Source organism: Hippoglossus hippoglossus, chromosome 4 (assembly GCF_009819705.1).
Source record: "Hippoglossus hippoglossus isolate fHipHip1 chromosome 4, fHipHip1.pri, whole genome shotgun sequence".
Taxonomy (NCBI): domain Eukaryota; kingdom Metazoa; phylum Chordata; class Actinopteri; order Pleuronectiformes; family Pleuronectidae; genus Hippoglossus; species Hippoglossus hippoglossus.
In genome coordinates this window covers 20,642,434-20,669,898 of record NC_047154.1, presented here as the reverse complement: position 1 = coordinate 20,669,898, position 27,465 = coordinate 20,642,434, and the positions used below count along the sequence as shown (strand labels likewise).

Below are 27,465 nucleotides of genomic sequence, written 5' to 3'. Positions count from 1 at the left end.
TGGTGACACATTTCCTGGTTCTATCGTTTCCTCAGGGAAGTACATGGCCGGCTGCTCCTTGTGAATCACGCACCCTCGCTGGCGGATGAGAGAACTGCGTCTGAGTCGATGAGATGATCGGTGGTGAGAGAGGAATCGGGATAAGGAGGCTCCGGCTCAGCCTCAAGGACAATGTGCACTTAACTTCTGATGGTGTCCTGCAGCTTTAGGACCAAGCCTTTCCCTTTCCTTCCTCTTCTTCCCTTTATTTAAGTTGTGTGTTGTAACTCGCTCCTCCTTCCTCTCCCCGGAGGGAAAGTCTTTATTCTCTCCCTCGACGCTCCTCTGCTCACATCCTGTTCTGTGTGCCTTTGTAGGTAGAGACTGCAAACTCCACTAGATGTCACAACTTTTCTTGACTTACAGAGGACAGTAAAAAAATTCAAAGTGTGTGAATAAAGTTAAGCATATTACTGTGTTGCCATGGGAACTAGGATTTTTTAAAATTATGTAAATACGGAGAGATGGATGTGATCGAAACCTGAGTCAAAAAGAACCGTTTGTGAATCTGCCGTTTGTTTCGATTAGAAGTTTTGTGATGTTGACATTTGATTAAAAAAATAAATAAATGTGCTCAATGGTTTTGGTTTACACCAATTTATTACACATCGTGACCAAGTACAAAATACAGCTGAACTATGCAGTTTATTACAGACCATCCTCCGTCCTTGGGCTAGCTAAAGTGTAGTCAAGAACAGGTTTAAAAATACACAAAAATAAGGGTTCAGTATACTTGTGAGAGGAACCAAATCTAGTTCAATAAAAAATAATCCTCCGCCCAAAATCTAAAACAGCCTTACAAAACATTACAATGTACACATAGAAATAACTTTTTTTTTTTTTGTTGTTTAAATCCCCAAAGCACTTGAAGGCAAATGACTGTGACGAGAGGCACGAGTTACAATAAAGTCAAGCTCAAGGTTTCTCATCGCTACGACAAAATCATCTGAGGGGGGATGGGGGGGATGGGGGGCGGATCAACCAAACACAAAGCTTCTGTGGATCAAAGCAGAAGATTTCATATAAATAGAGATTTCTCTTGTGACAGTTTAACAGGTTTACTCGGGTGCACGTCACCACAAGTAAAAACCGAATCTCACACATTGAACAATCGAGATTGGAAACCGATTTTTCACACGCACACACACACACATCAGTCTAATCAATTACACGTCTGGTACAGTTTGAGGAGAGAGATTAGGCAAAGACCGAAGGCCACAGAGCACACACACTTTCTACATGATATAAAGATATATATATATATATTTATATATAATTTATCATTATGGACAAATTCCCCCAATCACGCACTGAATTTTTTTCTTCTATCTAATCCAAACGGAGTATAAGACTTTATCTGAGTAACAGCATGAGGTTTAAGTATCGGGGTGGGGGTGGGGCGTGTGCTGGTTCAGATGCCAACCACATCCTTTTCCTTGGATCAGGGTTTTGGTTTTACAGGCCCAGAGCTTCATCTTCCCTTTGAAATGTACGACCAGTTATCAGGAAAATCCGACCTGATTCCAGTTTAACATCCCATCTCCGTTAAGATTACTGATCTGGATTTGTTCCCAACTCTGTGGCGATGGAGTAAAACCACCACAGGTCTGCACACATCAGTCACTGGATCGTGATTTCAGGTTCCGGGAGGAATTATTTACATGGGAGACACAAACAGTGGCTACATCTTTTTCTTTTTTAATACTTGCCTCGTGTCATCTGAGCCGAACGGAGCACAGCATAGAAATCTATTGAGGTAAACAAACTATCAATGTACACAGCCCAGGTAATAGACTGTTCCCTGCCTGACAGACGGAGCTGGTGGGATGGACTGAAGGAAAAGGTCCTGTGGGTCATTAGGTTGCATGTTCAGGATTTTATTCTCTCGTTTTCTTCCGTGTTTGCCGCGAGCTGCAGCGGAGGCAACAAGGAGCACACGCCCAACACCCGACCAATGTTAAAGGTGCTTCGAATGTCTGAGGTTTGGAGACGATACATTCATACTGCGGTAGAGGCACAGCTGAGGGACAGATGGACAGCATCTGCAGTGGTGGTTTCAAAGTTGGAGATCTAAGGCACTCAAATGACACTATGGCACAGCTAGTTTGAAATTTGAGAGAGAGAAAAAAAGAGTCACATAAACACCACACACCAGCACTCGAAGATACACGTCCAATAGAAAGGTACTGCACAAAGTCATTCACAGTTGCAACAACAACAAAAAAAAAAAGGAAACAGAATCCGACCTGTGTTAACGCCCCTGTGAGGAAAGAAAAGACGAGAGCTTCCTGGGACAAAGATCACCAACTTTACAAACTAGTGGGGGGGGAGACTGACATTGCTACTCTCTATGTACACTGCACACACCGACTGCAGAGGGACGCGTTGTGCTCGGCTAAAAAAAGCCACTTGTGTCCCTAAAGGCCTCAAAAGGCCCCTTCAGGGTCACCTTTTAGAGCCGGTGATGCTGGTCCTCGTGGCTTCCTGTCCGGACTGGACTCACATCTCCTGCAGAGGGTGACTCATGTCAATCCTCTCTCTCTTTACAGCCGGCTCAGTAGGTCCTCTGGAGGTGTCGGCATCGCTGCCCAGGTCGCTCATCTCGTCAGAGAAGGAGGCGTCTAGAGGCAAAGGGAGGGAGGGAGGGATGTGTTACAGGAGAAATCGTTGGCCACTGTAAAACCAGATAACGTGGGGCAGGAACTAAAGAACAAATGTGCAAAATACAAAACTTTTCTCCACAATATTTAAGTCTGTAAAATGAGTAATTTCTGGTTGTGTGTGAAAGAGCAACTCTGATCAATCTTTAAAACATATTGACGATCCTAACCTTGTTTTTATAATGTGGGAAGAGTTATGTATTGTAAACACTAACATAAAAACAAGCACTGTGAAAAAGTAGCTTACCTTTCTCCAGGAGTGAAGGCATCATGGAGCTCAGGTCACTGAACTGTAATCAAAGAGATTATGAGTCAACAAAACCATTTTCAAGGTCTTTTTCATTTCAGTGTTTTGAGCAGTTTCAAACTTCCTCTCTTACCTCGCCCATAACAGCGATGGGAGTTTCTCCGGTGGCCTGAGCCACTCGATGCTCCACCAGGTAAAACATGTACTCGTCATACAGGAGACGGATCAGGTGGAAGGAGCCAAAACTGGCTGCACTCCGCAGAGTAAGGTCTCTGATCACCATGGAGCTACGGGACGGACAGAGAGAGAGAGTCACAGATAAGACGTAGAGTCTCCTGTCGTATCGAGCTTACTTAAAAATCTGAGCAGTGAAGGAACCTGAAGAATGTGATCCAGTATTTGCGTTACCTGTAGAAAGACCACTTGAGCAGGAACTGCCGAGCAGCTTTGGGGAAGCTCGGGCTGCCCTGGTGTGGCTTCAGGACCTGAGAGACCACGTTGTCGAGCCAGGTCGCCCACTGATCCAGGGAGCTCTGCTGCTGCAGGGTGACTTTAAAGTCCTGCTCCAGACGCTGGACCACGCTCTCGTCACACTGACACACCCACGACGCCTGCTCCTGTGGGACCCAACAGAACACGACCGCACACGTTCAGCGAAAGAGAACCGCACAAAGTGAGAGTGTCGACAAACACGTGACAGACATGAAGATTTGACCTGAGATGAAGGGACAGACAAGTTTACCTGGACGTTAGCGAAGTCCACCCTGTTGAGGTCGGACAGCATCTGGTTGATCTGGGAGGTGTTCTGCAGGACGGCCCGAGCTGCCTGGGCCAAGTGGTTCAAACTGGTGTAACGTCTCAGAGTCTGAGCGAAGGCACTGACCACGGCCACCTGAGGAGCAGAGCGCACACTCGTGTTTACATATCGATCGAGTCGAACACTTCAATTCAAATATCCAAGGCTCCCCTGTTTCTCAGGCTCAGACTGAAGATAAGCAATAGATTTAAAAGTCTGAAAACATTTGATAACTTTTCAGTTGAACACAATCGAACAGACAGAGAGAGGATCAGTTGTTCCCGTTACCTTGGTGCGGATGATCTCCTGAGGGAAGCTGGTCATGGCGTTGGTCAGCCAGCCCTCCAGACTCTTGGCGAAGTTACGAATGGCCTGAGTGAGAGTGCCTGAAGAAGCAAAACGCTCTGGATCACAAACTGAATTTACTGCATCGCCACTAAGCTTGAAGCAAAAGTCAAATTCAAAAGCTTCCAGTTCTGTCACAGAATAAACATTGAAATCTCTTGAACCTTAAGGTAGACGGAATGAGGAAGATACAGGGACAATCACATTCTGCTGTTTCTGTGTTACTTCATTAGTTTGTATTCCTTTGAGTGAGATCATTCCAGATCATTCCAGCTCATTTCAGGAGTGTTGGGACCAAAGACAACACACATGATGTTGATGGTTTTAAAAAAAGAGCTGAGAAGTCAAAAAATCTATTGATTGATCTGCAGGAAATAATTTAGATAATTGACAAAAAATAGCCTTAAATAAACAAGTTGTTTTCTCAGTCTTCTGTGAAATGAAGGTTTTTGGATTTGGGACTATTTGTAGGATAAAACTTAAAAAACTTGGCTGTGGGACTATGGGAAACTGTGCTGAACATTTTTCTCCATTTTCTGATATTTTAGAGAACAAACAATCAAATAAAAAGCTGGCTGATACTAACAATGATTGGCTGAAAATGCAGAGTCCCACACTTTCTGTATTTCATGGTCTCTTAACAAAATAAAAAAAGTAGCACTGACTGGGAACAGGACGCAGGACGTCAGGGATGAGGATCTCCACGAGAGCCTGGTAGAGGATGTGATCACAGCTTCTCATCCATAGTCTGATCGGTTCATATTTACACAGAGACACCAGCTTGTCCCTGGGGATCACACCTTCTGGGTCCTCGTCACTACAGACAACAACGAGACAAGCTGTAAATAAAACAATCCTCGAAACTAAACTGAATTACTTATATACTTATACTTTTCTGATCTGACCTGTTGGCGATGCTTGTGTTTCCGTCACTAGATGGCGGTGTTGAATACCAAAAGGTCTGCCAGAGTTTCTCTATGTAGTGGAACTGGAGGTTCATCACCACGTCCAGAGTAGCCTGCAGGAGGGAGGGAGGAAGGGAGGGAAGTGAGGAGGAGGAGGAGGGGGGGACAAAACATACAGAGCTGAACCATGGCAACCAGACACACAACAAAGTTTCTGCAGGCAGCCTCTCGCTCACTCTGGGCCCTCCTGGTTAGACAATGAGCCAGCTTAAACACAGCTCCCCACACATTAATCATCAGGAGGTTCCTGAACACCACGTTTAGGCTTCGGCTGCAATTTGATCTGCACAAGTTGGTTTCACTCTTCTTTTTTCATAAAGAAACTTGATTGTCTTTATAAAGCAGATTAGTCTTGTAGGTTTACTCATGCATGTGCCTCATTTTAGCGGCGAGGTGCTGACCAGATCTAACCCACGTGACTTCCTCTTTCCTCTTCATATGTATGAGGCCCTTTGAAAAGCAGAGTACACTGCGAGAGCACAAAGGAAGCGGAGGCGAGCCAGTGTTTTTCAACAATTACACAGTTAGGGCTTTAATTGTTGGAGAAAGAGCCGCCACCTGTTTCTAAAAAGTATGAGCAGATAAATCCTAAAACTCGACGCGCAGATATGAAAGGAAAACACAAGAAAGCAGCGCTGCAGAAGTTTGGGAGTTCTTGGCCAGAGGAAACGTCAGCCTGACTCCTCATGACGCAGAGGTCAAACTCATTGTGTTTGCCACCTCAGTTTATCTCCACACCGAGAGTTAGTATTAGAATGAGAACATGATTTACACTGTGCCCGGAGATTCTCCCCTTTCTCTATCTGGCAGGACGTGCACTTGCCGCTGGATCCTGTTACAACAGCAGTGTAGGCTTCAATCACATGATATGTTTTTTGCTTCCTCTCCAGCTGTCGCCATGGCAACCTTGTTTACGGTTGCCCCCAGCAACAGGTCAAACACAGAACTCCAAAACAAAAAGGAGAATTCCCCATACCCTCTAAACAAGAGTGTTTTACCCCCACAGTTTTTCATCGTGCAGGAAAAACAGCGTGCCTTTAAAAAAAAAGGAAGAAAGAAAGAAAGAAAGAAAGAAAGAAAGTGTGGGGGAGAAATAACACGTGTTCAACTGCACCATCATCTGCAGACAAGCGCCTGCAGCAGAGATTCCCAAGTCTTAACCGACAAATACAGTGTGATTTATCACTTTCATACTTTGATAAAACACTTAATTATTTGAGCTTAAACAATAACTTAACTGTGCAGCAGATTAAATATTCCACTGTTGTTATGACCTTAATAAATACTGACCCAACAGTGGATACAAATCTATTTACAGCCTCAATCAAAAGAAACTCTTATAACTACATGAAAGTAAAGAAAGAAAGAAATCATTTCTTCGCCTGCAGCTTTGAGCGCCCTCGATGAAAGTGCTGGCTAACGCGTTAACAGGTCACCGCTGGCTCCCAGAAACAGGCAAAAAAAGTGAGATGCATAATCATTAAACACGCGGAGGCAACGGGAGCTGTGAGAGTGACAGAAATACGCCGGCAGACAAAGACAGGAGCCCATGTGCCTGTCCGCAGACAAGGCAACACAAAGGCCCAAGGGGAGGCCACCACAAAGACACCAAGATGTCCACCCAGCGCGCTGAAAGGTTAATTGGCATGTCTTGAAAGCAGCACAGAGATGAAAAGACGGCTGGAACAAAGGGAGCGTGGTGAGGCTGGACAAGAGGAGGGCAGGGATAATATGATAAAGCCGGAGCTTCACCGCCACCACCACCTCATAGCCCCCCCACCTGCCTGTAAAACCCCCCAAAATGTAATGTCGGGGGGGGTTCTTCTGCCTCCTCAAATTCATTATCCTACCAAGAGATTATGAAATCTATGAAATGTCGTTATGTAATAATTCTCTTTAGATCTTTCTTCACACGTTCATATCTTCTTTGGATGGTTGTTGACTGCAGTTTGTTTTCCTTGTGACTCCTGTTGCAGCTTGTGTATCTGCCCTAAGGCGCTATTCTATATTTTTCCTATTGTAAAGGAATCCCACACAGCCAGGGAGGTGTTGATTTATTGCTCAATACTTTTTTTACTTTTCTGAAACCTGTCAGTCTTTAAAAAGTGGTTCACACATCTGGGGTTTGATTTTCTAAAACAGCTAGTTACCTCCAGCGAGGGGGTTATTTTGTGTCTGTTTGTTAGTTAGCAGGGTTACTCAACATCTACTGGACGGATTAACACGACACCTGGTGAAAGGTTCAGGGGGAGATCTAGGAATTTTCCTTTTTTCCCCCAGAAAAATTACTTTTTTACTCTGAGCAGCATATTAATGGACATTTGTTGCTTCAGTGAGGATTTATATGGCAGCAGGACGGTGTATGTGGGATTGACTCATAATAAAAGACACTGCCAATGATCACGGTGATGGAGAAACACGTCTGCCAGAGTAATGGTGTGGTTCACTGACGGGCTTTATTATGGTTTTTGGACAACGGTGGGAGATTTATGACACAGAGGAATAAACTTTAATAGGCTTTGGATACACCAAAAATACTTATTCATCATATAAATACGCTGTTGGCTTAGTTATTCTCATGGGATTTGTTGACAATAATCAAACTAGAAAAAGATGAATCTCTGTCTTTCTTTCTCTCCTTTTAAATTGTTCCACCACCGACTAATGGACTTCAAACTTGGCGGGTGTGTTGCTGATGAACAGTTGTCGAGACAATGGTCACAGACACACAGAGATTCCTTCATTCACTTATAAACCGTAAACGGCACTCGCTGTTGCCATGGTAACAATGTTTAAGACACAACCCTCCGATGATGTCACTGAAGGTCAGGCTCCAGCTTGACGGGCGCTGCGCTGGTGATATAAAACTTCTGACTATTTTGACTCATTTAACTCACAGCTAGCAACTCAGTATGGGAAAGATATCCATCAGCAGGTCGAGCGTTCAATATGAGATAATTAAGAGTTTATCTCGAAGCACAATTCATTATCAGAGCCGTTAGAAATTAATTAGTGCAGAAATAGCATTGTTCATTGTTCCCATGTCCTTATTTTCACCCAGTTCAAGCCACAGACAGTTATGATTAAAACAATCATATAACATACAGTCAAAATGTAAGTTATATTTTTGTAGCTTTAGTTGATTTTGCACACTTACACTTACTGAACTTAAAGGGGACATAGCATGCAAATTCCACTTTGTTAGTGCTTCTACAGGTTAATGTGGGTATCTGGCATGTCTACCAACCCAAAAACTCTGGGGAAAAAACACTCGCGCGTTTTGTTATAGTTCCTCTAAGTCAGAAACGTCATGCTTGAGCGACTCGATTGCGCTTCCTGGGTTTTGTGTCGTAACAAGGAACTGGAAGTCTCCCTACATGGTCTTGCCCCCCCCCCCCGTCCCCCCACACTCGCTACGCCGGGTTTACACCGGAGGCAGCGAGGCTGCGAGGCAGCGCAGCGCCGTTCCCAAGCACGCAGCCGGGCTGTTCACACGGGACGAGCATTTCTCCGCTGGTCAGCCCGCGATTCACTCACATGTGGCATTTGTCTGGATCGTTGGGACTGGGAGGCTGCAGCAGCTGCTCGGGCGCGACCGCTCGCTCTCCCGTGCGTGAGCTGGAATTTGTGTCAGCGCCACACAGCCAGCAGTGTGGAAGACTTCCGCAGTGTTCAGCGCTACTGTAACCCCCGAACCCCGACATTCAACGGGTACAACAACAAGCGGAGAAAGCAGAATCGCGGGCTGACCTTATATATACAGTCTATGGGGCTGACCAGCGCGGAGAAATGCTCGTCCCGTGTGAACAGCCAGGCGGCTGCGCGCTTGAGAACGGCGCTGCGCTGCCTCGCAGCGGTCTTCCACACTGCCAGCTGTGTGGAAGACTTCCGCAGTGTTCAGCTCTACTGTACGCCGGGGTACAGTAGTTACACCGGGTTTACACCGGACGCGGAAGCGCCGCAGCGAGGCAGCGCAGCGCCGTTCTCCAGCGCGCAGCCGCCTGGCTGTTCACACGGGACGAGCATTTCTCCGCTGGTCAGCCCCATAGACTGTATATATACGGTCAGCCCGCGATTCTGCTTTCTCCGCTTGTTGTTGTACCCGTTGAATGTCGGGGTTCGGGGGTAAATGATGGTCTTCATAGCCCCCCCCACCCCTCTCTTTCTCTCTCTGTCTGTCTGCTTGTGTGCTTGTAGTGGATGGGCAGAGGGGGACATTTAATTATGTGATTGGGAAAATTAAAACTCCAGGACAACAGAAGGGGAATACAAAGTATGGGATGCATATTTGATAATTTATATCATATAAAATATGTAATTTATATCGTTTAAAATCATGGGGGGAGAGGGGGGAGGGGGGAGCTGGCTCATTAGCATTTAAAGGAACAGGCACTCAAAACAGGTCACTCTGTGGAGGGCTGTTTTATACAGGGTAAAAAGGAGCTGTTTTATATGATCCTTGTGGTATTTTGACCAAAGTATGTTACAGACATTTCATTAAGACCCCAAGGAACCATATCAACTTGTGGTAAAATGGGCATGCTATGTCCCCTTTAAATACTCCTCCAGTAAATAGTCACATATCATTGTGACTTCAACTGGAACAATCGTCACAGAGCCGAAGCAGACAGTGACGTGAGGAGAATATAATGCCAAAATAGAAATATTCTATATTTGCTGGTTATATGTTTATATATCAGGGGCCATTAACCATAAATAGGTAAATTATGCCACACAATTGCCATATTGTATATTTCAGTGTTCTTGTCTTCTTCAGTTTACCTCCAACCAGGAGATTAGGTTTTTATTGCCGTCAGTCTCCCTGTCAGCAGAAACTACTGAAATAATTTTCATGAAATTGTGTGGAAGGGTGGGTCATGACCCAAGGAAGAACCCATCAAATCTTTGGAGCAGATGCCGAAATAGAGCATAATTGGGATGCACTTTCTAGTTCTCCCTGTCATGCAGGTAAAGTCTATCAGTCAGCAGCAGGGTTCCTGCATCAGATATATGCAGCCATGTTTTCATTATCTCCACCATTGACTGTGAGTGGCTGAACAGGACCAACAGGCACGAGGGCAGGAAGACGTGCTGAGGTCTGTTTGCACATTTGAATGTGAGGAACTACAAAACTACTAAATCTCAATAGTGGTTTAAACAAAAGAGTAACACTGTGATCTAACTCACCTCACAGTGGTCTCTGTAGAGCGTCTGCAGCTTCTTGATATCATTCAAGTTGATGCGCTCAGGCAGAGGCTGAGTGCCCAAGTCAGGGGTGGGAAACTGAGGCAAGGTGTGGGATGTATCTGCATAAACCCAAAAGATTTAGACAGGTGTCACTCACTCATACAGATGTGTGTGTTTACACACAACACACACAAATATACACAAAAACACAGGCTAATCTACTTAGAAACCATAGAAAAGTTGTATAAAAAGATCTTAGTGTATGTAAACATGAGTAACATGTGTTTGCTCTAAATGAAGCTAAGATGCGATGGTAGTTGTGCAAAATATTGATTCTACTTTGCGACGACACTGAAGAAAAATATCTAATGCCATAGTATGAAAATCCGAACATAGAGGTGGTGGATTTTAAAAGCAGTTGTGTCATCCTGGAAACGTAGTCGAGGCAGCTGCCAACCAGCTCTTGTCCCTTACCTATGTACTGCTGGTGATGTTGGCTCTGAGCAGCCACCGACTGCTCTGGAGTGCTGCTACAATTCTGAGAGCTCCCACACAGGCTGTCAGACATACCATCCACCTTCTGCAGGGGTTTAAACCTGAGGAGAGAGGAGAGAGCAGGACATGCACATAAGTTAGCTGATTGTTAAAGGAGAGAGAAGGCAGGAATATGGAAAGTAGGACTGAGAAAGGTAGAAATGTTAGATTGCAGGGAGAGAGCTCTGACCTCTGTTTCTGGTGGACAGGCTGCTGCCTCATGGCCATGTACTGGGTGTCCTCCTGCAGCCGGTTGAGTGGTGAGTCTGGCTTCACCCTGATGCCATAGTAATGATACTTAGAGTTGCCTCTGGCCGAGGAGAGAGTGAGAGAAAAAACAGAAACAGTGAGGAGGAGAAGTCTTGTCATCAGTGTAATCACTATCATTATCCTCTTCCATCAGCAGGTCTCCGATGCCTATAAGCATCATCATACTCATCACATCTATAATGGTAACTTGATTACTATTATCAGCCTCTTCAATATTGGCAACAGCCTCTTCCTGTTTGTACCTGGTGCCGAGGCGGCGGGTCCTCAGGCCCATGAAGACCGAGCGGATGAGTTTGCCGAAGGAGGCCGCGTTGACCGGATCCAGTTTCTGTTCCTGACAGTGCCGCAGGTAGTGGTTGTACAGGGAGCACCGGGGCAGACTGACTCCCTCCGCTGTCTCATAGTTGTCCAGGAGCCACTGCAGCTAAAAATACACAGAGGAAGCAACAGTCGCACAATCAGTGAGCCAAACAGACAAACTCTGTGAAAGTCCCCTGGGTGTTATTGGAAGGGAGCAGTGCATCTTATTATCAATTCAAAAGGCAGATCGCAAACAAACACACAAATAACAAAACGTATTTTAGAAAGTGAAACACCAGATAAACCATTACACTCCTGCTAAGCTCAGGCTTGACTGAAGCAGTGAGTGAACGTAAGGAATGGCTGATTGAGTGAACATTCAAACATCTGGAGATCTATTTGCTCTATCAAACAAACCTCCAAGACAGTCAGTTACTGAGGAGAACACAGTCATAGCTCTGTCTGTCACAACCTAATCAAAACAATTTACATGAAGAGCTCATATAGCCAATTTACAAATCAGTTTCAAAGCAAATACTGTTCAAATGATGTTGACATTGGGAGGTGATGGCTGAGGTTAGGAGCTGGAAGTTAAGGAAAGCATCTAAACCACAAATTTGCCCCATGTGAGTGAAGGCAGAAGGATAGAAAAACTATTAGAATCAAATTTGAATGTCATTAGACTTGAGTGACGGCCTCTCAAGAGAAAAGTTAGGCCCCATTCACACAGACACAAGTTCTTCCCAGTCATCTCCATTCATTTGAAAAGCAGAAGTGCGCTGATGTGTCATCGTCTTCCGGGGTGCAGCATTGACTAATTGTAAGCAAGCATGCAAGCAAGCTCATTCCCCCTTCTGGATTTCCTGGATCTTTTTTCACTGTCTCGCGGCTACATGAACCGATACCCCCACCAATGCAGCCCCGTGTTTAAAACGTAGGCCAAACGTCTGTCAGAATGTGGGCTGACACTGTAAAAGTATATGCAGGCATGCATGTATTGGTGTATTTAAGTGTGAAAATAACACAAATCAATCAGCTATCCACAGATACAAGGGGCATTCTTTAGGAAAACAAATGCAAGTTCAGCTCATTTGTGTCAGTGTGACGTTGCAGAGAAAGTAAAGCTAGCAGTGGGTTACTGTGTTCAACTGAGCAGAACGGGAGAAGAACACACGGCCTTCAGGTTCAGCCTCCGATGTCTTTTTCTCTTTTTATCATTTTCTCTCATATCCTTCTCAAAGAAAGTTCCTTGTTGACTTACATGGCTGTTGAGCAGGCTGCTTTTGTGACTCGCAATTCCTTCAGACTTTTGGAGGTTTTCAATCGCCATTTCAAGCTAAAGAAAGAAGAAGCATGCAAAAAAATAGTGGATAAAGAAGGGAGAGGAGGCAAAAGAGTGAGAGGGACAGAAAAAGAGAAGGGGACAGAAATAAGCAGGGTATATGGAGGAAAAAAAACATAACAAAAGGAAATAAGACTGTTAGCGAGCAGCCAGATCTCTGCATTTCCATTAAAAATCAGTCAGTGTTGCAGCCAAATCCATTATTGGCTGACAAAAGCATGCAAATCAAGGGTCTTATGGGGTTAAGCTGCTCAGTGAAGGGTTGCAGTCAGACACTCTAATGTATGCAAATAGGAACCACAAACAGGGGCACAGGTCACGTCAAGCTCAGAGACAATAGGTCAACAATGCCCCTACAAGTGAAACAGTGTCACAATGAGAAATACACTGGCATATTATTCTGTCTTTGGACATCAAAAAATGATGGAGTCCTACTGGTGCCAAGCAAAGTGAATGACAAAACCAGGGACGTTCTGTTGAGCTGCAGAAGGAAAATCAAGTTAAAAAGAAAAGATATGTGCTATTGCAGCCAAACTGGAGACATAGAAGAAAAAGGGAAAAGAAGCAGGCGGCATTCCAAGCCTTAAGAAGGCTCCAGAGGGCTCTTGGCCAAATGGTAATGAGCCCCAGGGGTTGCTTTGTTTTGCAGGGCGCTCAAGTGCCTGTGAAAACCTCTGAAACAAGGCAGTGCTGAATTATTTAAGCCAGCGTCCTGATTCTACAAGCTCTCTGCCCTGTACTGCTCTGCTCTCTGTGTGCTACTGCAGAGCCAGGAGGCCCCGACTCAGGTTGCCGTAAACCCCGCGTCTCTCTCCCTGCCTTTCAGGCTTGGTCTGGGAGCCTGCCCAGTCTGGACAAAGCCTCGGCAATGGTGACAGTTAGCACCAGCATGCATCTGATGACATCATACAGTATGGTAGTGAGGATCTCCACTAGTTGAGGGAACAAAACTATAATTTCAATCATTCTGTGTTGGTTGGGTGTAAACCTCTGACTTGCAGGGTTTTTGGTCATTGATGTTTTTCTAATGTAAAATATGCTTTTGAGTTCCACTGTGTGAGTGTTACTCACCATAGCTGAGGAGGAGCGTGACGAGTGTGAAATGTGGTTGCGGCTTCCCTCCATGCTTCCTCCATGGATCAGGTAGGTGCTGCCACTGGAGATGATGTGGCTGCTGCCCACATCCATGGCGATGCCCACCATGCCATGAGAGGGCACCCCACTGCTGGCAGAGGAGACCACCGTGGTGACGTGAGCTCCGCCGGCCTGCGAATCAAAGTAGGTTCCCCCGCTGCTCTGCCCGTATAGCTGGGCGTCGGGGTTGTAGGAGTAGGCCGTTCGGCTAGGGAGAGGATTATTGTGATTAACATGCAGCGATGACTAAATATTATGCAAAGTGCTGTGTAACACTTTAACATGAATTGAAATTCAAAAATTTGTTTACTGGCTCATGTTGCACTTTGTTTCATGCATCATTGCTTTGCCGTGTTGAAACATCACTTACATGGTTCCATTGGTGTAAACAGTGTCTCCACTTTCTCCTACATATTGAACCTGGGACGGGTAAACATGTTGCACCTGCTGCACCTACAGAGAAACAACAAGAGTATTAAAGAAGCGGAGCTCACAGGTAACAGACCTGAGAATAAAGAAATATCTCACTTTATTTGACTGTTGAGACATAAAAATGTCAGTGAGGATAAACTGAGCTAAATATCTGAACACTGTAAATTTAAATATATTGTGTATGTGTGTATATGAAGTGTCATTTAGACCTACCCAGGCATTTGGTGTAGTTTTTCTGTACCATATTAGTACATAATAAACACCTTATATTGACAGCAGATCAAGTTGTACTGAATTGATTGAGACATATATGAGGTTTGATAAAATACAAGCCTGATCTGACAAACATCACAACTGGAAATGGAAGATATAGTGAGGGGGGAAAAGGAAAAGGCAGGTAATGCACTGTCCATCTGCTATTTGCTCATCATTAGGTATTATACAGAAAATAAAGACTGACACCTAAGACCAGCTAATAGTAGACAGTAGTTTTCACCATTAGATGTTAGACATGACACAGATTTTGTCCTGGGATTTGGTTCAAGCCCCCAGGAACATTGCAGGGCTTCACAGCAAGGTCCCATTATGCCCCGAGACTCAGAGAAGACTTTCTGACATACACATCATCATAAAAAGACATGATATGTATTATTATGTTATTCATGTATGCAAGCAGTGGGCCAGGCTCAGCCAGAGAAAAGACAAACAGTGAGGGGGCAGAGCAAGCAGGAGAAGCATTTCACCTCTGGATGAGCAGATGTGCAGCCATGTTTGGGATCTTTATCACACGTTTAAGACAAACATGGTTTGGTTACTGTTTAGTTTGTTTACTATATAACCAACGAGACACAAAGAGATGATCAAATGTTTGGAAGTGACACAAATATAACCTGGTGGCTATACATAGGGTAGAATTTAGTTTTATTTCATATCACTAAAATTAATTTGATCATCTTTTACTTTATTGGTCACGAAAGTCAAAATAATGTTTGTTTTTTATTGTAAAAAAATCAAGGGATGCACAGATACGTTCACAGCACTGTATATGTATGTACAGTACTGTGTACCTGCTGAGGGACCTGTTGAACCCTGGGTACTGAAAGCTGCTGTACTTGTCCTCCCTTCTGAGCTGAGCCTGTGGCTTGAACCAGCACCCTCTGTGTGGATACAAGACAGCTCAATTACATAGGTATGTATGTACAATCACACACACGTCACTGTAAACATGAAGTCAACACAACATCCACAAACATGTCAACAAACGCTCCCCCTAAAGACTTATTTTGGTAAGTGCTGAGAGATGAATGATTATTACGGCATAAATAAATGGAAGCTAATATGTCTAACTACAACACTCAGTGTCAGACTGTGTTTTATATGGTTTATTAACAATTTTTAACTTTTTCTGTAGCCTCAAATAGACCATGATGCAACTGATGGCAAAGTGGAGGCAGCTTTATTTTTGATAAGTGACTTATTGAAACCACCATTTTAAAATGTTTTATTCATTGCAGGAGGTGAATTAAACATTAAGCCATAAGTGTATCCAGGAGAGATTCTGTTGTCAAGATATTATCGCAATTATTTGATAATTTCAGGCACCACAGGCAAAGCACTAACACAGCAAGCAGGTCCTGGTTTGGTTTCCAAAATAACTATTCTTTTAAACGTAACATTTGGGGGAAAAAATAGAATGGAACAGTTTTGTCATCACAGACTTTCCCCATTCGTCCTGTCAGAGGTAGTGTCCTACCTGCTGTGAGGCCGGGACAGGCTGTACCACAGGAGCCTGGGCTGATGACGACGTGCGCAGCGCTGCCACGCTGGTCGTGGTGTCTGACCCTCCCTCGGAGCTCTGCATGCTGGGTAGCAAGGGAGAAAGACAAGAAATTTATACCAGACTGAAGAAATACTCTTACAGGTAACAATTAAAACTAAAAGGAAAGAATAAGAGACTTTAAAGCCTATACACACGGACAGCCATAAAAAAAGTAAATGTGCTTCCACCTCACCCCTTCTTTCTTGGAGCCACTAGAGCATTCATTAGGCCCCAGGGGGTCTCTGGCTTTGCCAAGTCAAGCTGAGTCACTAAAGCTCAGAGCCCCAGAGGCTGCCCACCTTTGGCCTTAATCAATGGCTAAATAAGCAGCACAACAGTATTACACAGTCTCTCTGTGCTGCTGACAGAACGGACCCAGGTTACAAAGTTACAGTACAGGAGTTCAAGTTACCAACAGGACTCAAGTGCTTCCTGGGGACCTAACCCACTGCTGCCACTGGTCTTTCCACTGGGTGACTGTGCACAGCATAGCAAAGGGGAGCTAAAAATGGAGTAATACAAAGGCTCTCTTTAAAAAAAAAAAAAAGGACAGAGGGGGAATGAGCGGGAGTAAGGCAGGGACACGAGAAGAATAGAGCAAGGGGGAGTAAGCAGATAAAAAACAACTTGTCCACTCTCTCAAAAAAGAAAAAAAAACGAAGGGAGAGAAGATGAAAATGGCAGTGGGGCTCCGGCCTCTGCCAGGGTCCTGTTGATATCCAGCGTTTGTTTCTAACGAGGGCCATTCTCCGAGGGCTCCAATAATCCAGCTGATATGAGGAAATTCCTCAATGCTTTGTAAACGTTTGTCGGTTGCCATGGTGAGGAATCCATGACGACCACCCCCAACTCAACCCCCGTCCTCCCGTCCCCCCCCCCCCCCTTCACTCCTCGACCCTCCTCCCCCCACCCTCTTTATAAAGCTCTTGCGCAGGAACTTTCGAGTGCGACCGCAAAGAGGAGAGGGGGAGGAGGATTAGAATAAGGGAGAGGGAGATACAGCACGGTTGGGGGGTGGGCTGAATTGATGAGCAGTCTTTGGTTTCAGGCAGAAACGCACAGAGCAGCAGTCTGAAAAGTCAGTCTGCAGACAGGAGAGGTGTTCACTGGGAACATTCACTGCATGACACAACCTGCTCAAGACACACTTCATTATGCTAGTCATAACACACGACATGCACTACGGTGTTATTATATTTTAGTGGAGGAGACCTGCGAACAGGCTGCAGTAATCTGCAGACTAACTGCAACAGGTGCAGCTACACATGTCTAGTCTGACCCAAACTTCCTGATGGTGCTGCACGATTAAACCGATTAGACATGTGATTTTTCTCATTCTTCCACATTGGCATGATCAAGGAGATCCACTTCCTCAAACCACTGCTCCCAAAGGCTCTTCTATACCAAGCAATAAATTGAACTCGGACAGAGGGAAAATTAATGCGAAAAGAATATGTGACCCACAGAAGAGCAGAAAAAAAACTGCTTTAAAAAGGAACAAAAACAAGGACAAAATGAGTCAGAATCAAGGGAACTTTGCTGGTGATGGCAGAGAAGGGGAAATAAATTCAACCAAACCACCGTTCCAACCAAAACGTCATGCTCACACCAAGCTAGGAGTCACATCCGCTTTTGTGAAACATTTTCACAGTATGATCATATAGGATAACACCACTGAATTATACACCTAAAATGCTGCCACTAAATACAACATAATGAAAGTATCACAGACTCAAACACAAAATCCACAAAATCCCTAGCATCCAAAACTAAAATGTTCCCACAGGCAATAGGAAACTGTGAGGGCGCAATTTATTTAGTTTAGTTTTTCCGGATGCATCGCACGACTACTTGTTGACTCTCGGGAGGACTCTGGCAACTTTCACTCTTCATCTCTGAATCAAACGTTAATTATAGAATCAGTCTTCCCATTGCAGCTCTCTATGGTGAGATGATCTAAACACAAAATACAGAGAAATACAAACCCGGCCGTGAAAAGAACCAAAGAGAACACTTGTGATCTGAAAGAAATGAATCAGACCTCGAGCAGACTGACCTTGCTGAAAGAGACACTACCTGAATCTTTTCATATCCAACATGCAATTTAAAAGCTGAGTTTAACTGTCAACTGTGTGAAGTTTATGATATCAGCAGTAGTTTTGGGGCAAATCCAGAGTTCGGAGGAACTACTGGAAGCCTAAATAAGAATCAGAGAGCACCTTTGACAGGAAAATAACAACGGATCTGGGTGTGCCTACACTGGCATTTTCCATGCACAGTGATTTTGCCACAGGCAGAAACTACTCAGCCTGCATCACTGTGAGGTGTGGAGAAGGCCTATGATGAAATTCCTGATATTTGTCAATCTTCAAACACACACACACACAATGCTGTAATGAGCGACTCCCAGAGCAGCCCATCTGCTGTGTATTTGTTCAGGGCACAATTAGCACTAACATGTGAAAGCTCTCATATTGCATTACTATTTTTCTTCACATGTCTTTCTTGTATGTTATTTTAGTGCCAAAAGTCTATTATCAGAAAGATGTTAACAAGGACCGTGCCATCTAAAAGCTGCTGCAATCATCAAGCATATTTGTAAAGCAAGGAATTTGTTCAAGGGGTGTCAGATGAGTTATAAATACACCCGCAAGATTTCCATCATTTATCTTTAGACTTGTCATTTTCACCAGAGGAAGTGACACTGGCCTGAGGTCTTCTCTGTGGCCATTAAACAGTGGGTGGCATGGCACGATGCAGAGGGATCAAGAAGCAGAGCCCTGACCTTCACGTTTTCATCCATTAAAGTTCAATTATGGCACTGGCTTTAGCACTGGGTGAAGTGTGTCAAATCATTGCACTGGAAGCAGAGAACAAGGGCGACTGCAGGCAGAGAGGAGTCTTTCTGCTTACATGGTCAAGGAAGGTTAAAAGACGCAGAAATTCCGAACCAGCGGCTCTGAAAAACACAAAAGGTAAGACCACAGCAGGAGATACGGCACTCTGCTGCAAAAAAAGCTGCTCCAGATGGGCTGCTGTTTAGCGCCAAACCTTTCTGCCTTAAACCCAGAGACAACTTCATACGTGAAAGTCCCTTTCCATGTCAGGTCTGAGCCTGGTTTCAGTCAGACAGATCCCAGATGAGCTCTTAAGAACATTACAAAAACAGTCCCTCCTTTCAAGAGTTACCTGAGTTTTAAAAGCTACACAGAAACAATAAAAGACACTTTTAAAAGAAACCCCAAAGCCTTACAAAGTGTCATGAATGCTACAGTCTTTAATGTTAATAGTGCGGACAAGATTTGAACATCTGTCACTGACAGCTCTAACTTAAACACGGCTCAATCAGAGAAAAACACATACAGATGTTCAATTAAAAGCAGGAGCCCACAGTCTTGGCTCGTGTTTGCACTGGCCCACATTGTTTGCAGAGCAACAACGGTTGCTAGTGGCAACACCGTCCACTCCCGTTTCCAGGAGCCTGTTGCTAGGCAACCAACAGAATACTTCCCAAACCAAACAATGCCATCCCCCACCTGATCCCTCTATCTCACGCTAAGTAGAAACTTACAACAATAAATACTATGTAAGCTATTAATTTCAGACACCAGGAGACACGGAGGCAGAGTTATTCCTGTGCTGCAGTTATAGAAAAATGTACAGACTTGACACTGGTTATAACCTAAAGGGACAGGATGAAGTGCTCTGTTTTTGTAACTACTTGGTGGTCAACAGAGGGAGGAATGTTTAAGTCATCAGGGAGACAACAATCTATTCTTCAGGGCTGCTTTATACTCATGCCACCCAAAAACAACACTTTCCAACCCAAGCAGAGTCTTTCCAAAGTTTCCTGGGCAGATGAGATGGTGAAAGAGCTTGAGGAGCGCAACACTTTTTCAAATCACTGGAAGATAATGTGAAAAATAAAGCAGGAAAAATACACTTGTTGCTTTTAAAGGGACGTTTTTTTTAATACTATGCAGTTTTCCTGTGACACCTTTTATGTATCCACCAACTAAAGCAACAGGTCCATGATGAGGCTTTAACATGTGTTTCCTAATTTGAGAATTAATTCAGTCCATTATAGTTTGACACAAAAATAATTAATTGCCGTTTGGGGTTTTGAAAAAAACAACTTGCTTTTCTTTGATTTCATTTAAAGAACCTATAAGATCACACAGGCACACGCGCTCACACAAAGAGTGGATTAAGATATGATAAGAGATTTCCACAACAGAGGCTGTTCTTCCAGCCTGTCTCATTAATTCATGGCTAATCCAATCAAAGCAGCTCTTGGGGTCTGCAGATGGCAGAGTAAGAGAGAGGAGGGGGGGAGAGAGGGGGCAGAAATTGGAGGCACCGACCACCGTCTCTGATCCAAGCACCCCCCCCCCCCCCCCCCCCATCCCCCCCACAGCTCACCTCCCCACCTCTGGTCATCAGCACAACCTGTCCACTCCGTCACCATGTGCACTGCAGGCCTGACAGCCTCAGAGAGAAAGATCAAACCGTTGCCATGGAGATTGTGTGTTCGCCCATGCTCTGCACTCGCAACTTCCTCCCCCCCCCCAATGTACTACCTCTTCTAACCCTTTCCAGATTTCCACTAGCCCTCCTCCCAACCCTCATCCATCCTTAACATTTAACATCTAAAGAGATGAAGGATGAGGGTCTGAAACTGCACATGTTGCGAAGTTAAAGTGGAAAACACAGAGAGGACAAACGGAGGTGGTCAGAACTGGGAAGGTAATCAGTCTGTACTCATACATGTGGGCGTCTCTCTGCCGTGAGTATTTATCTAATGTGTTTCAAGGCTGCCGAACTGATGACATAAAGGAGAACCTTCACTTGAGTCACCTGCCTGCTTAAGGACACGGTGGAGATGCAGTCCTTACACAGCCTCTGTATTATTTCCCAACATAATATTAATGTGTGTAACAATAAGATTGTGCAATAATTCTTTACAATCATGTCTGCACATGTGGAGCATATAAAATAGATCTGAAGCACATAATATGGGCCCCTATTAAAACTATTACATCACCAAACTTACGAGCAAAACCAAAAACTATCCACAGAGCACATACCCCTGCCGGGCTGCATGATGCTTTGTTATTCTATTAATAATAATAATAATAACAATAATAAAGTTTATACTTCAGTAATTACAAAGTCTTTTTTAATAAATTACTCAGTAAAATGAATATTTAAAATAGCTGGACAAACAAACATTTGCCAAAACAAAATATTATCCTTAAGACTATAAGAAGAGTCGTGATATAAAAGTGTTTTTAAGAGTGACTCAAACATTCAATGAAACCTGTCAACAGGTTATGTATCAGACAAACTAAAACTTAAATTATGACCTGCTTGCTTGAGGTAATGTTGCTGCCTCCTCACAGCATGAACGCATTAAATCAAAATGAACCAATAAGACTGACAACTTGGAGCAGCTATGTACAGTATCCTCATGCTTCAGTCAAGCCCAGACTTGATTCCTTTTCTGTGGAATTACACTCACTCCAGACGCAAAATAAATTTCACACTAATGTTATATTTATCTGCCTTTGCTTTCTCTCTTCAACAGGTGTGTTTCCAACCTGTGGAGTTTTATTTCCCAGGAGCCACATTCTGCGAGGACGACCTCAGAGGCTGGCAGAGCACGAGCTGCCTTGATCTTGACCGATGAATCTGAGATAAGCGCTGCGTTGCCCAGGAGGAGTCTGCCTTCTCGGTAGGCGTTCATTCCACACAGATATGACACTGAAAGTCATCATCACACTGTACAGTATGTTTTCTCAGGAACCACTTGACACAAACAACGAGTCATCGGTTAATGCTTTAAATCTCACGACAGATCCAGGTGTCCAATGAACACTTGCCTGATCTCTGATTTAAGTACTTAATGTCTCTTACACACACAACCTGTGCAAGACAAAAGACATTTAACATACGTTCAATCTGCCATTGACAATAAATATAAAGTATACAGTGTTTTTGAGACCCTGCAGGCCTATAACAGACTGGAGGGATTATATATCTCCTCTGGCCTCAGAACACCCCAGGAAACTGCAGGAGGGGCAGGAGAAGGTTGCTGGGGAGACATCAGGGCTTCCTTGCTTTAACCCACGATCATGGATAAATGGAACTTGCTGACTACAGCTTCCACATATCAGTGTCATTACAAACAGTTGTTTTAACACTAAGAAACGTACATGCATAGGTAATACACAATTAACAAAGCACATTACAGTCAATATTTATGCTCAGGCATCGTTTTAGTCGACAGCCTGCAAACTACATCTAGTGCATTGAGAAGCTGAGCAGTGTCTGATCCAATTTGCAGGCAAACTTCATCCATGGCACACCAGTTTAACATGTGGGTTGGGTGCTGGACCAGTGATTCCTGTGTAAAAACATTACCAAGACAGGGTCTGGATTTTAAATCATCTTTTCTGTAGCCAGAAGTCAGATCCAAGGATGTGCTTTTAGTATTAAAAATGATGTCTTACATAATCTAAGATTATACACAGTCATTGCAGAGCATTAACCATCTAATTACCTGAGAATCTAAGGCCCTGTTCATACATGGTATTAACATTTGTCTCTAGAGCTGATCAGTTCAAACCTGGCATTAGAATGCGTCTCCATGTGTGTCATGATTGATCACCTGTGATCGGATCTCACTTCCCTGTTCTATGCAAATGATTTGTGTTTGCAAATTAACAAATGATGTTGTTATAGCAAGTCAGATGAGTTAGTTGTCAATGTGTGTGGGTGGCAATCGGTGTATATATTGAGGCAGTGGCCATAAATAAATCAATGTATGGAAAACATGTGTCAAAAATATTTCCCCTTCATTATGAAACTGTAGCAGGTCAGAGGATGTCAGCTGAGTAGGTGGCCATCCTGGGCCACATTGAAGGACCACCGCGGAATGTGGCCACATGCGTCCCAGACCACCTCAGATTACACTCCGAGTGTTCGGACCTCAAATGGGTCCTCCATATGTTTTGGGTGCGTTCACACCTGCACATGCAAGTGCTGATAGGATCGCTCAAGATGGACGTCAATACCAGGTCTGAGGAGGAGGCGGTTTGCTGCCAGATCTACTACCCAGGCTACAGTTTACAACATTGATCAGTCACTAATGGCTGACTGGACAATGCTGATATGAAAATAATTATTCATTACAAAGCTACTTTTAAATTACTTTGTCTTGGTTCTGGTAATTACTTTGCAGCAGGTTTACACTGACAGATCTCTTCTTTTAAGTCAAACAAACACCTCATAGCTATCTATTCAAAAGAAGGGAAAACTAAGGGAGAGGATGGGGGGGGGCTGCTACTATCCCTGCCTTAAATAGTGAGGGAGGGGGGGGTCTGACATTGTAATGCAAATGTCACTGCCTTGTCTGCTGTTTGTGGCAGGAAATTTAATTAGCAGTTGTGTAGCTATGATACAAACAGGTGGAATGCTAAGAATGCTCCTGATGACACACGCACAGACAGCAGAGACAGACAGAAAAACATTTCATTTCACGAGTTTCAACTTGTTGCCATCGTGCAAGGGCCAATCAGTGGCCACATTTTTTTGGTGTGTGACAAGATTTGTTTCTTTGTATCCTAGCAGCATAAGCCTACAATGATTTCCAAAATGTTTGGAGCTGGAAGACTTGATGTGAGAGTCACGAGGACACTTAAACTGTTTTCCTTTCAGCAGATTCTTACAAAACTATTACAGCAGGCCACTTAAGAAGAAAAGCTATTACCAAATAAATTAAATATGAAGATTGCGAAACTTGACACATTTCACATGTACAAATGGCACTATTAAATTCCACTTAACAAGCCCCACAAGGCGTTCTCTCAGTTCTGCTTTGCTCTGTGATTTCCTGACACGCTTTTGACTGGAGTTGGGGGATAACCCATTAAAATTGTGTTAATATCAGACAGTGACATTAGCACAAAAATCCAAGCACAGCAGGAGGCATATGCAACTCTAAGAATATGATCAACTGTAAACAGCAGAGACAAAAGGTGATGGCAGTGACTGGGTCCATGTCTATATCTGTTGCCGGCTATTGGATTGAGCACTTCTCCCCGGGGCAGCAGTCGGCCTCATCAAGATAAGCTAAATACAGCATGAGTGAGCAAACACACATACGTGAGCCCATTCGCCGAGCACACTCGTGTATGCACACGCACACGCACACACACACACACACACACACACACACACACACACACACACACACACAGGACATGTGACCAAAAGCTGTGTCAGATCACCCACTGCCCAAGAGACCACTGCAGCTGTCCTATTGGTAGCTGAACTGTACCACACACACGGGTCTATTTAACACTCAAAATGGCACACGCATAAGAGTGGACGCTATATACAAGCATGCAGACACTTCCAGAGATCGCATAAAATAAAGCTAGAGGAGGTTATGCTTCAGAAAGGAGCATATTCATCTGTTAATCACAGGCCAGTCTTTGCTGAAAAGGACCAAAGTATGACCACAACCGGAGGCTGCAGGCCATGCCAATAAAAAAAAAATCAGCATGGTCACTGAAATTGTGGATACAGACACATAAAAAGTCACCTGAAGTGCTAAATAATAATCTGACCTCAATTTTTTAGACGGACGTTACACCTAATAATTTTCTCTACCATGCAAGCCAGTAAGAAATGTATTAATAACCCTCCAACCACCAGTTGCTTTGCACTGCAAGTCTCCTTCTCTGTGCACCTTTTCCTTTCTGACCTGCCTCCTCAAGCCAAAGCTATGCACTCTTACCACAAAGAGGGAGATGAAAATAACCTGATTAAAAACACTGACTTTTAAAAAGAATAACATTTTGCCCCCCTGGCTCACTCCATCCCTTTTTCTTTCCATGACTTGGGCGTATTTGTATATCAAGTTGCCATGTAAACATAACAGTGTCATGCTCAAATTGGGGGGTGGGGTTGCTGGGGGTTACACACAAGATTTTTCGGCCCAGTCATCTCTTTATTTTTTCTTTGTAGCTGCGGAGAGATGTCCGACCAATCGCAGTCAAGTTTCTCGGTCTCTGACACTTCAAAGCAAGTCAGGTTTTCTCTCAATGCACAAGGCCACAGAGGAGTAAAAACCACGGGGGAAGTAAACATTCATGAACATTGACCTTTAACATATAACACCGCCTACATATTAATTAATAATATCACACTCAGACCTACTTTTTGACCCTTTTTCCCTTAAAGAGGAAATAGATATTGGGCTGCATCAATAACACAACTCCTTAAATGAGTCATTTAAGCTCTATTCCTTATGAAGATGAATACTTTCAAATGTAAATACACATTTGAAAGTTTACAGCTCAATTCATTAGTAGCGAGACGAGAGGGGCATTAATTAGACGATTTTTCATGCTGCAGAGATTCTTCCTGATGCTTCAACAGTGAACATCTCAAATGACCGAGCACCTGACAGCTGTCTCCGAAAAGATACTTCATTAGAATTAATGCATCTCGTGGGGGGGTGGGGGGGTGGAGGAGAGAGAGAAGGGGGAAAAGTATGCAAAGAGATGGAGAGCAGCCAAAGCCACACTGTAAAACCAATGTAAGCGGGAACCTAAAATCATGGCAGGGTGGAGTGGGGGGTTTACTTTCCCTTGGTTTCTCCCTATAGATGTGGCGCAGATTGATAAGAGCATTAAACTCTGCAGAGGTGAAACAGATAAAAAAAAACCAAGGAGACCTGCTGCTTGCAAACAATTCGCTTTCAACAGGTAGAGCTTCAGGTCAACTTGGGAGGAGCTAAATGACTTGTGATGAAACCAGACTAATGAATTCCCTGAGCTTTGTGTGACGTGCAGCACTGTGTGTGTGTTATCTGATTCCTGCTTTTACAGCTCGTATGAAAACAGCACTTTAAAAACACTTCATCTCTCATCCAAGACTGTAAAAGCAAAGTATTAAAAGAACCAGCACAGCACCACCTAGCTGCAGCAGACCAAGTTATTAAAGTTATTGTTTAATATTAAAGAACTTCTTCACTTTGCAAAGTGCCTCGTGTGTTAAAAATCAGACGGCCCACGTTGTAAAATGGGATTAACAGAGGTGGAGCTCGTTTTGACAGATCAACACACTTCTGGGGGAGAGGCGTCGGGTTTGATAACGTTGGTGTCGTAACGCAAGTTCACAGGTTCGATTTCGGGCTGTGCAACATTTTTCCAATCCTTTCACTCCTTTCACGAACACGGTGTAAAAGTGTAAACCACCACAACCGAGCTGAAAGTGAAGTTGTCCTCCCCGAGTATCACTCCTGCCTGCAGCGGACGTTTGTTGCCGTTTTTGAGCCCCACAACCACCGCTGCTAACACCAGCTAGCCTCCATTTACCACCTGCTCCAATGTGCGGTTCCCCGAGACAGAGACGACCGGGGAAGAAGACGAAGTTTGTCCGGTCACACACCGACAACACCGAGCTGCCGCCAACGACGACAACAACAACACCAACAAACTCTGCGAACCGAACTCACGCTCGGTCTCTAACGGGAGTTCTCGGTTAGCATTAGCCGTAGCTCGCTCGCTAGCCTTGGAGCGTCCACCTCAGCTGCTGGGACCGAGCCGGAGGTGCGTCCCCGGTCTCGACGCCTCGCAACACGGGCAGCAAGTGCAGGAAAGGGACGCATCGGTCGCTGTTTCGCACGGAGGAGCAAAGTGAAGCAGAAAGCAAAGCGGCACAAGTGAAACAGATCAGAGCTGCGGCAGGTGAACGTGAATTGACGAAGAGCGGAGCGTTGTCAACTTGGGGCGGACGCTACAAACAAGGGGGGAAAGTTGTGTTGTGGAGAAGAACCACGGCTGTTAGCGACACGGGCTCCCGGGGCTCCCGGGGCTCGCGCTCCCTCTCCCCCCCCCCGCGCGGACTGAGACCAACTCCGGCTGCGGACGGTGCAAAGAAAAATATTCACCTTCGTGTTGAGGAAAAACTTCCGCTCGGCTCTTTCTCCTCCACTCGCTCGCTGACTTCCAGATGCTGCGGCCGCTGTTGCTGAGTGTTGCGCCCGTTGGCAAGTAACTGTCTCCACGGCTACAGTCACTATGGCGCGGCGGGGTCTCGAGGCAACTGTTGCTACCCTCCAATGGCGACGTCAGGGCCCTCACTACGCGGGGGAGGGGCCGGAGGAGCCGCCGGCCCCGCCCACTTCCGCCCAGCTGTGGGTTGGAGCGGAACCACCAGGAGGCGCTCTTAGCCAGGAAGTGGTGGCAAAAGCTTTCATTCGCTTATAGTATTTTTTTTATAAATATATATTTAATTTTGTGTTTCATATTTATATATTTATAGTTGCACAAACACACCGCAGCAAATCCATTGTATGTGTAAACCTGCTTGGCAAGAAAAA

At 44.5% G+C, this 27,465-nt stretch overlaps 2 protein-coding genes and 1 long non-coding RNA gene across 11 annotated transcripts in view; 2 read left to right on the top strand and 1 right to left on the bottom strand.

Moving 5' to 3' along the window:
* The window catches only part of fcho1 (FCH and mu domain containing endocytic adaptor 1), a 50,283-nt gene extending 44,284 nt beyond the window's left edge, over window positions 1-5,999 (top strand). For 3 of the 4 annotated variants that reach the window (XM_034583912.1, XM_034583910.1, XM_034583911.1), the window contains exon 27: window positions 36-728. In XM_034583912.1, coding sequence (XP_034439803.1) covers window positions 36-64 — 29 coding nt within the window. In that variant the 3' untranslated portion in view covers window positions 65-728. Of the gene's footprint in view, window positions 1-35; window positions 729-5,985 lie in introns of those variants that run through there. The other variant, XR_004613704.1, reaches the window with a different exon arrangement.
* rfx2 (regulatory factor X, 2 (influences HLA class II expression)) lies at window positions 621-27,198 on the bottom strand. 6 transcript variants are annotated; one of them, XM_034583920.1, is made up of 18 exons: window positions 27,034-27,198; window positions 16,005-16,113; window positions 15,319-15,408; window positions 14,190-14,272; window positions 13,757-14,027; window positions 12,605-12,679; window positions 11,286-11,467; window positions 10,964-11,083; window positions 10,714-10,835; window positions 10,240-10,358; window positions 4,993-5,105; window positions 4,753-4,904; window positions 4,031-4,128; window positions 3,689-3,838; window positions 3,355-3,563; window positions 3,080-3,233; window positions 2,947-2,989; window positions 621-2,660 (listed from the first exon to the last, which is right to left on the bottom strand). In XM_034583920.1, the coding sequence occupies exons 2-18, from the start codon at window positions 16,110-16,112 to the stop codon at window positions 2,539-2,541; spliced, it is 2,211 nt and encodes a 736-aa protein (XP_034439811.1). In that variant the 5' UTR covers window position 16,113; window positions 27,034-27,198; the 3' UTR covers window positions 621-2,538. The 6 variants fall into 6 exon arrangements, with proteins under 6 accessions (XP_034439811.1, XP_034439812.1, XP_034439810.1 ...); XM_034583921.1 differs by lacking the exon at window positions 27,034-27,198 and adding an exon at window positions 26,590-26,698; XM_034583919.1 differs by lacking the exon at window positions 27,034-27,198 and adding an exon at window positions 16,264-16,973.
* Window positions 19,557-23,335, top strand: LOC117760691. The gene is made up of 3 exons (XR_004613706.1): window positions 19,557-20,856; window positions 21,658-21,804; window positions 22,073-23,335. It is a non-coding gene; the product is annotated as an uncharacterized LOC117760691 (long non-coding RNA).
* Window positions 27,199-27,465: the final 267 nt, after the last annotated feature.